This window comes from Apodemus sylvaticus, chromosome 13 (assembly GCF_947179515.1).
Source record: "Apodemus sylvaticus chromosome 13, mApoSyl1.1, whole genome shotgun sequence".
NCBI classification, from domain to species: domain Eukaryota; kingdom Metazoa; phylum Chordata; class Mammalia; order Rodentia; family Muridae; genus Apodemus; species Apodemus sylvaticus.
In genome coordinates, this window is record NC_067484.1 from 73,117,259 (window position 1) to 73,128,362 (window position 11,104).

General features: G+C 44.2%; 1 protein-coding gene across 1 annotated transcript; it reads right to left on the bottom strand.

The window, feature by feature from the left end:
- Window positions 1-3,987: 3,987 nt before the first annotated feature.
- Tslp (thymic stromal lymphopoietin) lies at window positions 3,988-10,784 on the bottom strand. The gene is made up of 5 exons (XM_052155309.1): window positions 10,673-10,784; window positions 8,314-8,450; window positions 7,435-7,470; window positions 6,737-6,871; window positions 3,988-4,852 (listed from the first exon to the last, which is right to left on the bottom strand). Exons 1-5 carry the CDS (start codon window positions 10,782-10,784, stop codon window positions 4,742-4,744), a joined length of 531 nt encoding a protein of 176 aa, XP_052011269.1. The 3' UTR covers window positions 3,988-4,741.
- Between the last annotated feature and the right edge of the window lie 320 nt (window positions 10,785-11,104).

Consider the following 11,104-nt stretch of genomic DNA (forward strand, 5'->3'; position numbering starts at 1 on the left):
CTGTGGGGGTAGCAGGGGGTGGGGTGTAGGTCCCACACCAGCTGGGCTGTGTATGTGTCCCAGCTGGCATGGGTATTTGGGTGAAATTTTCACCCCAGTACTTGGTCACTGTGGACTTCCTAGGAAGCATGCAGTCTGCAGTGTTTGCGTGGGTTTTGTCCTAATATTTTAATGCCCAGCCTCCAGTTAAAACTATTCACTGTGTATTTATTTTACATATTGTAATTTTCATATCTAGAATCTGAGTTTGAATCTTCTCTGTTTCCTAAACATCTTGAAAGAGTTATTGTTGAGGGGTCTGCTTAAATCCAATATAGCTCAAACAACGTACAGATGACAAAAATTTATTGTAATGAAACATCTACTAGTTAGGGTCAGAAGAACAGACTTGGGAGCTGAGCTGCAATTCTGAAGGGACACTGTGTAGTGGGAAATGGTTAAAAAAAAAAGGCAACCCACACTATTACCAGCATGGCACCCACTTGTTCTCCTGGAGACTCTCTGACCCAGAGTTCCAAAATCTCTCCACCCAACTAGCTCCCTAAGTCCCACTGGCAGGTCACTACCACACCAGCCCCACACTTCAAAATTCCTATGGCTGGCTGGGGTGCACTACCACACCATACCTTTTCTCTGGAACTCAGTTGAGTCACCGCATGAAGGAAAAACACCACACAATCTTAGTTTAGAATCAAAAGGCAACACGACTACTGGGAGCAACAACTAGCATCCTACTGTGTAAGCCACTCTTAGTTAAATCCTCCGGTGGCAGATCCCAATGGATCTGACACCTAAACCGGCATCTCTGCTACACGCATCTTGACTACATCATTCTTCCCATCCTAAAGCCCACTCCCTTTCTCCTGCTCCTGCCATCCCTGCCTCAGACCCAGAAGCCCTGCCTACTCTCCCAATGATTGGTTTCTTTATTCATTAGAAGGGTCACTTGAAGTCCTGAGTATGTGATACACTCCTTGTCCCAGGCAGCCCCTCTTGGGGAAGTGGAATTAGCATCAAAATATAAACAGCATCTGGGCTATGCACAGCAACAGGTACAGCATATTTAAGGGATGAAACCGAAACCATGAAGCAAGGAGTGGGGTGGACTATAGCATTGTCCAATCATATTTTGACATAAGGACCTGAGCAAAGGGGTTTCCATCAATCAGGATAGGAGTGGGTTTCTGGGCCTGGAAACCTGAACTTAGTTTGATCCTATCAATAAGATGGAGAAGTTGTTCCTGAGATATCTGGACTTGGACAACTGTTTCCTTATAATAGAAACTGTTCAGCTATTAGGAATTTCTCAGCTCCCCCAGGGCCTGGGATTTTGAATTTAGTTTCTTACTAAGGTTAAATGGAGTCTGCAAAGGAAATGGTAGTACTTAGAATAAGTTTCTTTTGCTTGCTCTCAGCATTATAATAATTATAAGTGAAATAATAATGTTTCACTTATTAACTCTATCTTCTATGTTAGCTTTGAGTTAGTGGTACTTTTTATACTATAGGACTGTATTTCCCTCCTTATGTTTGAGACATGCTCTTACTGTATAGTTTGGCTGGCCTGGAACTCACTGTGTAGATGAAGCTGTCTTCATAAAGATTTGCCTGCTGTCTGTCTCCAGATAAAGGATGTGCCACCTTCCCTGAGAGGACACAATAGTTCTTACAGATCTTCTGTCCTCAAGATCCTCTCTTACTCCTTCCCTGTCCCCCTTTTGTTTTCTTTTTTCTTTCATTCTCTAAAGATTTATTTTAATTATGAATGTATGTATATATGTATATGTATATGTATATATGTATATATATATATCTTTGAGTGGATAATTTGCATGTGTGTGAAATGTTCTTTACTTCACAAGCACCCTTGTGGTTTGTTGTGGAATACAGCTAAGTTACTTAGGAACAGATTCTATTAAGTATTATATTTTAATTCGTTAGGTTAGATTGTTGCAGCCATTAGTCCTGGGCTAAATATACTTCCATGCAAAGGTAAGGTGTTGTTAAGCACCTGTCTTAGGGTTTCTATGGCTGGGATAAAGCACCATGACCAAAAAGCAAGTTGGGGAGGAAAGGATGTATTTGGCTTACATTTTCACATCACTGTTCATCGTCAAAGAAAGTAAGGACAGAAACTCAAGCAGGACAGGAACCTGAAGGCAGGAGCTGGTGTGAGGCCGTGATGGGTGCTGCCTGCTTCCCATGGCTTGCTCAGCCTGCTTTCTTACAGCCAGCCCAGGCATGGCCCCACCCACAGTGGGCTGGCCCTTCCCATATTGATCACTAATTAAGATAATGCCTTATAGCTGAATAGTATAGAGACATTTTCTCAGCTGAGGTTTCCACCTCTCTGATGAGTCTAGTTCGTGTCAAGTTGACATCTGTGATGGTTTTATATATGCTTGGCCCAGGGAATGGCCCCTATTAGGAGCCTTGCTGGAGTGGGTGTGTCACTGTGGGCATGGGTTTAAGACCCTCACCCTAGCTGCCTAGAAGTCAGTTTTCCACTAGCAGCCTTCAGATGAAGATGTAGAACTCCCAGTTTCTTCTGTACCATGCCTGCCTGGATGCTGCCATGTCCCTGCCTTGATACTGGACTGAATCTCTGAACTTGCAAGGCAGCCCCAATTAAATGTGTCTTTTATAAGACTTGCATCGGTTATGGTGTCTGTTCACGGCAGTGAAACACTAACTCAGACAACATCAAACTAGCCAGTACAGTACCCTACTTAAGCCTAATGGGCTACAATTTTCCATTCTGCCTGGTGAGGACAGGCACTCTCCCTGGGGAGCAATGAACACTAGCCCCTCTCGTTGTTTGGAGGTGTCCTCCTCTCTCCAGTACAGTTTAGTTTTCTCAAGGCGTGTGCTTGTCAGTGCTATCCTCAACAACAGGAGTTATCTTCTAATGGTCTCCTCCTCCAAGCCCCCCTTTCCTTTGGTCCTCTGTCCTCTGAACTCTATCAACTGGGTAGAAGTCACTTTTAGGGCAATTGGGTCTAAAGGGATTAAGGGGGAAAATGCTATAATACCTTTTATCACGATTTAGTAAAAGGTAGGATGAATTTGTAGTAAGACAAATATATATTTGCTAATATATTTAAAATATCCAGCCTCTGCAATTTTTATTTAAAGAATTGACGAATGCCACCTTTTCTAGATCCAGTGGAGGTTTCTAAGGTGGCGCTTACAAGCTCTGGGTAAGGAATTTAGAGGAAGATTTTTGAAAATGTGCCTGTCTTGATTTTACTCTAAGCAAAAGAAAAGTCACCGGCCCCCACCGGTCAGTTTGTTAAGGACAACTGACAACTGCTTGCTCAGTCCCACTCTGAGCTTCCCTGGATATGTGCTCTATCTTACTTTTATAACTACGCGTTCCGCACAAACTTCACCTCAGGAAACTTGGCCCAGTAGGCACTTTTTAAATATTTATTCGATGCTTATTGTTAGTTCCTTGTTGACAAGTAAGACAGGTTTGGGGACATTCTGCTTTTCCCTTCGTTAATAGGGTTAGTTCTATCCTTCAAAACGGTATTCAGGAGAACATCTCTTCTCAGGGCGTGTGGGGGTGGGGTAAGCTGTTTACTGTACCCTTACTTGACCTGAGCTCTGCAACCAAGGTTGCTTTTGCTAGCAATGCTCAGAAGATGCTGAGGAATTCTTAGGGTGAGAGGGAGGGCGTTTTCACCAAAGGTGTGCAGGAATGAATTTAACACCCACTGTTCACTTTCGCCTGTTTTATCTATTCTGAGACAAAGAAAGGTTCACAATGGGAAGAACTGACTGGGGTGAATATGCACTCCAGTCATTTGTCCAAGAGGCAACTACCTACAAAAACCTTTTCTCCCGCAAGGAGGGTCATCAATACCAGATCAAAGGAAGTGTGGCCCAGGGGATGTTGGCTTGAGTGGCAGTAAAGATGTAGACAACCGTGATGTCCCTTAGAAAAGTACTCATGAAACTTGCTGAACCAAATTTAAAACACCATTCATTGAGAATTACTTTATTCAGAAATGTAATCGTTACAAAGCAGCATGTATAGTTTCAAAAGTGCTCACAAAATAAATTAGAAATTCATTATCTACAACTTTAAATATACATCTTGGAGCTGTACGAAGGACCCTGTGGGTCTGCTTGTGCATCCCACTGTTGTGGGTCTGCTTGTGCATCCCACTGTTGTGGGTCTGCTTGTGCATCCCACTGTTGTGGGTCTGATCAACTTTACAGCTGGATTTACGAAACGGATCACAGTTTCTCTCAAACTCCACAAGCTTCTTTCAGACTGCTTTATCACGGCAGTGACTGTCTGAACACTTTTCCTTCGCTGTCACTTTCTTCTTCTTTAGTAAAATCCTAGCATAGAAAGAAACATTACAGGTAGAAAAATTCTTGCTCTTTAAGTGGAGTTTAGATGTTGTCATTGGTTTCAACTTTTTTTTTTTTTTTACTTTCAATTGTATTCCTACTACACTTAGGTTTGCCCTAGAATAAGCTGTCTGCAGGGGAGATGAGAAAGACTGCTCAGAAGCCAGTCATTAACAGTACAGATATTTCCATTAAAGGGTAATGCTCATTTTCCCATTTAAAACACCTACACTAAACAACAGCGATATGCCAAAACAGTAAGTTAAGAATCCCTTCTGTAATTAAAGAATAAACATCAGTGTTCTTTTAAGTGTCACACCCTTAGCATTATATCTACTAAAAACAAGATATATATTTTCATGGTATAAACTGACAGCTAATTTTGTGGTGGAGATTGAATGAAGGAAAACCACAGTCCTAGAATTTGTAAGGTTTGATTCCGGCAGATGTTTTCGACTTCTTGTGCCATTTCCTCAGTTCTGTTTCTCTGTGGAAAAGGGGGAAATAGTCAACATTAGTTTTTTTCTATCTTTAACGACTGGCTGAGTGGCAGCTATGTTTCTATTCATATCCCTTTCCCAAGAAATTCCCCAAATACTTGGTCACGGTATGATTGCATGTGCTTCTCCAGAGGAAAGCCCTCTCTCTCTCAGCACCTCCTCCATAAAACCTCTGCTAAGGCTCAGTCAGATAGTTCCTTCTGAAACTCTGCAAGGACTTCAAAGTAGGTGTCATTCACTTGGCTCTCACTGCCATTGCATCATGGGTATTCCCCACAACCCTGACTGCAGCGTTTTCTACATCAGAAACATTGGATGCCTATTGCATAATTAAATGAAAGAATAAAATTACAGTTTCATGATCTCGTCAATGAGGTAAGTCCCCAGATGCTGTCTTATGTGCCTCAGTATGTATCAATCAGCAAACCCAGTCTGTTCTTTGAAACTAACGTTTTCTGGCTCACACATCCACCCTACTACTCTGAAGAGGATTCTGGCACCGTTCTTCAAATGAACTGCCCTAGAGTCATGACAGACTGATCCTCCCAGGGATAGAATTTCCCAAGTTAAACAATAATCTTCTAGTCTTCTACAACATCATCTTTGGTCTGGGAAGGTGCTAAAATAAATTCCTCAAGGCTCTCCCCTTTTCACACAAAGTCTACAAGTTTAATCAAGTCTGTCTCCTGGGCCCTGGCTATATTGATACATTATATTGTGTCCATCTACAGATTTGTTAGGGTTTCCATGAAAAGAAGGCGGATCTAGCCGGTTTCTCACAAGACTGCCTTCTCCTGCTTTTCTCGGGCAAGCATAGCTGTGTGGTTTCCACGTCCAGCCTGATTGAACTCTAGGGGTTTAGTCTTGAAGCCCCAAAACATGACTGTCTTATCTACATTTACATAGAAATAATATACAAAGTTCACTAAGTTAACACATTTACATGTGTATCTACATATACTTATATGCATGCACACACAAACATATGTCTGTTTTCTTAAGCATGTCATAATGAAGACAAATATTCTACTTCACTTGCCAAGTGAAATAAGTGTTGAGGAAGTATTGTGTGCCAGGCATGGCGCCAAGTGCTTTCACGTGTGTGTGTGTGTGTGTGTGTGTGTGTGTGAGTGTGTGTGTGTGTGGTGACTCATTTGATTCCCACAATAGCCCTGCATAGGATGCAATGCTGCTGTTCTTATTTTTACCAAAGCACTTCAGGCTAAGTACTTTAAATTTCTGCAACTAGAAGTTATAGGATTAGGGCTTCAAGTCAAGCACTCTGGAGTTAGTACTTTTAATTCGGTCACTTATTCTTGTCTAATTGCTTACACAAATACCTTATGAAAAGAGATTGCAATTCCATCCAGACAAGCAATAGGGTGGAATGGGGCGAGATGAATGTGAAAGTTAAGAAAAGCACGCTACTAGCTACTACAAAGTCATGTTTACACAGCCAACGAACCGGGAGCCTTTACGGGGCACCAAACCCAGGGATTTTGGAGGTCTGGTTTGTGTATCTTAGAACTGGGTCTTTTGAACTGTCCTGTTTCAGGATCCAGGAGTACAATCTGCTAACACAGGAGGGAGGCTCACTGATCGCACCTTAGAAACACTGACTTAGATTTAGAATCAAAACTCAGACCAAAGAACAATAAAAGTAGAACTTTGAAGGTAGATTCTGTTTGTGTGTCTTTGTCAAGGTTAGCTTACCGACAACCACAACCTGGTGCGTTTGCTCCTGAAACGTTAAGATCAGAAAAACAAAACAAAAAACAAAAACCACACCGCACTTGCACTGAAAGCCCCGGTTTTATTCAGGGTGTCTTTCTCTTCACTCACTCATTACAAAGGCAGGCATTTGGGCTTACCTCAGGTTCAGAGTAGCCGGGGCAGTTGTGAATGAGGGCCTCTTTTGTTCTCAAGGCGAAGTCTTTGTCGGGGAGTGATGGGCAGCCAGCGATAGGATTGAGAGTATAGTGCTCGATTTTCAGGAGACAAGCCGGCTGCTCACAAGCGGCAGAGTTCAGGGAGAAAAAAAAAGTATGCCAGAAATTAAAACTTGAATGAAAGGGGCAGGGAGGGGGATGGGGATAGGAGGGAAAGACACCAGGAAGGTGTCTGGAATCAGAATCCCGAGTCGGTTGAGAAGAGGAAAAAACGGAATCAACCCACAGGAGGGAGGCGCCCTGCAAGAGGAGCCGAGCGCCTACTGGAAGGGCTTCCACCCATGCTAGCTCCGCCCATCCTCTGAGGTGCTTGTGAAGAGCCAGTGCTGACAGCAGATGCCGGGGACCTAAGGAGGTGGTGTTTCCACCTCGTTCCTCCGGGTTTCCCATTGGTCTTTCTTCTCCCGGCAGAAGGAGATGCCTACTGCCAGTTGCTCCGCAGAGACTTTCTCCTAAGCTGGGGAAGCGGCGTCCTGGACTGAGCAGCCCAGAGGTCTCCTGTAGGCTCGGCAGCCAGCATCTCGTGGAGCTCAGCTGCCGCCTGGGGCTCTTCCCCAGCCCCCTTCCCGGATGCCGGCCACCCCCGGGGGAAGATTAGCGCTGCTGACCACTTTACTCACCCTGCTGTCACAGTCCTTGATTTGGTCGAACTTATCCTGGAAGAAAGGAAATTAGGATAAAGAGCTGAGTCTGAGGGAAAATCATTCCCCAGCCCTTTGCTTCCAGGGTTCCACTTTACTCACACTGCCGCCACAGTCCTTGATTTGGTTGAACTTAGCCTGGAAGAAAGGAAATTAGGATAAAGTGCTGAGTCTGAGGGAAAATCATTCCCCAGCCCTTTGCTTCCAGGGTTCTCTGAGTAGTTTAGTTTCCACTGACTGACGTGGCCCTATATGATGGACAGAGTTGGTGAAACATTCAGTTTTCTGCTTTTGCTAGGTTTTCAGAGGGAAGCCTAACCTACCCAAGCAGGGGTCCCTGCCCCTGGCACCTAAAACCCACTTGCAGCAAAGAACTATCCTTTGAATGTCTTTTAGCCATTCACACCTGCCTCTATCACAAACTGTACCTAAGAATGTGCAATTTCAAAGAAATAGTTACTATTATATTTTTTAAAAAGTCCTCCATGTCTCATAACAGTGTCTAGAAATATCTAGAATACGAGAAAGCTATGAAACACAGGTCCATGTCTTAGCTGCCCCGCTCCTGAGTTCATCTTTCACAAGGATTCCCATTCTGAAGCAACGAGTAGATTATTATTCATCTTTTACCAGCCTCTTCTTGTTTTGTAAAAGCCATGTGGATACACATTTTATATGCCAAGGTATTTAAAAGACTGCTTCTAAGAAAGTTTTGGGGTAGTTTTTTTTTTTTCAAATTATTTCCCTTTCTTACAGGGTTGAATTGGGGTTTGTGTGATATTTGCCCCTACGACACACACACACACACACACACACACACACACACACACACATATGTGTGTGTGTGTCTTCACTTACCTTATCCAAATCTTTACACAAGTCAGTTGAAATTAATGCACCATATATTTTCAAAATCTTCTCAGAGTTACAGTTAGAAAAGTTGTAAGTTAGCACCAACCGTACCACTTGCAAGATGAAGAGGATCCTGAAAAGAACTGGAAAGATATACCGTAAGAAAATGTTCACTGAAGCACAGTTCCAACTCCATTTCTCATGGAATGGTCCCCCCAGGCACGGGGAGCCTCCAGACCTGCAGGTATCAGCCCCCCACCTCCCCTTCCTAGTCCCTGCACACCCCATATTCACCCATGCTGTCGCCTGAACTTGCAGTCTCCCTGATGCTCCAGTGTTCCCTCTGCCTCCATATATATAACACCTAAACGCCTACGGGCTCTTTTCTTCTAGGCCAATGATTTTCTTTGATGTCATTCTTTCTTTATAGAATTCTAAATTGATGATGTAAAAGAAAAGAAATAAGGCTAGTCAAATCTATGGAATTTTAACATTGGCAAAATCATCAGGAATTTCCCTCACCTTTCTCCTTTTTATTTATTTATTTTTTAAGCTCTGCCCTACGCACTTGCTACAAGCTTAGATATGCTTTTAGAGATGGATACCCTGTCATCATTTTGACATCTTTCTTCTACTGGGCAGTTTCTATGACTGATTCTTTCTGCTTGAAAAAAAAAATACCTTCTAACACCTGCAATCGCTCTCAGGGTTTGTTACTGACGCTGCTTCACCTTGCATGTCCTGAGCATCACCGCCTTTATCCAGTTTGAACTGGCACTTTCCCTCTTCATGGTTACCAGGAAACTCAGTGCTCCTTTATGACAGATTTTGGAGAATGAGGGCAGCCTTGGGATAAATAACTTTTGCTGAAGGCATTACACGGCAATGGGGCAGTTTGTAGCCAGAATATTGGAAACAGGAACAATGAGAAGTTGAAATATATGAGAAAAGGTCCGGTTAGTCTCACCTTCAAAAACTCAGAACCAGGGCGAGTGCCTAAGCTTGATAAAGAAAAGAGGTGGTGGTGGTGGTGGTGGTGTGGTGGTGGTTGTGGGTGTGTATGGAGGGGCACTTCATGGACCCAAGACTTCTCTATCCAATTCTAAACATATTAAGATTTTTAAAATCTTAATGAATGCTGATGCAATCAAGCATTCAGCAGCCCTTGAAACTCCTTATCTAGGTCTCAGTGGAGTGGCTCCTAAGGTGCTCAGTGCGATGGATGGAGCAGTTGCAGGTATAAGCTACTGGAGACCTGTCCAGCATGCTCTCCTCCTGGAAGAGGGACAGCTTCTGACCTGTTGAGCTGTGTCAGCTCAGACTCTCAGCCAGGAAAACTTTGGGTGGCCCCAGGCATGCGTCCCAGCTGCACCGGCAGCGGCAGCAGCGAGGTCAGGGAAGGAGAAAGAAGCTGCTGGATGGCGGGTTCAGATTTGCACTTCAAACCCTTGTAGATCCAGGAAAGGGAGTACTAGAGGAGAGCAGCCAAGTGAGTCAGGGAGAGCGCCCGAGAGGATGTCTCGCAGCCTTCTGTTTGGAGCAGCGCCAGTACTGGCGAGCAGGGAAGAAAGACGGATATCGATCCAGCTGTTGACATGATCCCCTATTCTCCTGGAGCCCAGCCGGCTGCCCCAGGCCCTCCCGACACCTAGTTCACTACCCCCTCTTTTGCGTGCCAGAGCCTGCAACAATCTGGTCCTTGGGAAGTTCCTAGGAGTCATCTCTCAGAGCGATGATGTTGGGTGCTCCACGTGAGTCCTTGAAAATGTCACAGGCCACGCTGAGCCAGGGCAGGAGCACAGAGATTGGTAAATTATTCCATTCGGGAAAAGCACAGACTGGAGTCAGAAGTGAACTTTTCCCAGAAGGCCTCCAACAGCTGGACCAGTACAGCTGGGCCCAGTTCTCTGTCATTAGGATGAGGACTAAAAGATTGGAGCGGTGGCTAGAGGCTCGGAAGGCTTCTGCTTGGCTGATGACTTTAAAGACGGACTTTTTTTTTTTTTTTTTTTTTTTTTTTTTTTGGAGCCCTGTGAGTTTTAAACTTAAGTTATGACACCATGTCTGGATCATGGCATCTTCCCATCGCTACTTCTTACAGTGATATGGGAAGATGCCAACGCCTGATTCATCTGGTGTGACATCAGACATGATTCTGATCAGCAGCTAGATATTGCACAGGCAGAGAAATAGAGAGATCCAGATGTGGTCACTGAATGGGGAAACAGTTCCAAGGGACAAAGGAAAGGAAATGGCGGCTGATTTTCACCATCTTCACTCACTCCCCTTCCCCTGTAGGGAACCCACTTCTTTACTGGCAAACATGTGGTCTTTAAGGTCACTTCAGGTATATCTCTTCTCTGACCAGAACGGTTGGGTAGATTTGTTTGCTGCCGTGCCCAGGAGTAATGGCTGATGAGGGCAAGAATATCAGAGAGCAACCTGTTCTTCCCGATGAGCTTTGGCTTGGCACCCATGGCGGTGCACCCAGCCTCCCTGCCATTTTTTGGTTTCTCCTTTAAAGCGTGTCTACAGTCTATGTGTGTGTAGGTAGATCTGAGGCAGGCATGGAGCACCCTTCATGCATTTTTAGGTGCCATCTCTTTGCTCGGCACATCACCTACCGCACGGCATCCAGCTTCCTTACTGGTAATGATGTGACAGCCTAGGTCATTTCAAATATATTGACTTTCCCCCTTCAAAACATCTTTGTAGACTCAGTTACTTTAAGATTCTCAGTCATCACTCCCATGTTTACTCCCCGTCTTCTTTCTAACCTTATCTCCTTGGCTGACCC

What these genes read in the sequence shown, in the direction of transcription:
- Tslp (XM_052155309.1), bottom strand. Translation starts at nt 10,784, where the DNA reads ATGGGTGCCAAGCCAAAGCTCATCGGGAAGAACAGGTTGCTCTCTGAT. An exon ending in AAATCTACCCAACCGTTCTG is followed by an intron (nt 8,451 to 10,672) that starts GTCAGAGAAGAG and finishes ATATCTTTCCAG; the next exon opens with TTCTTTTCAGGATCCTCTTC. An exon ending in TCAAGGACTGTGACAGCAGG is followed by an intron (nt 6,872 to 7,434) that starts GTGAGTAAAGTG and finishes GCTTGTGAGCAG; the next exon opens with CCGGCTTGTCTCCTGAAAAT.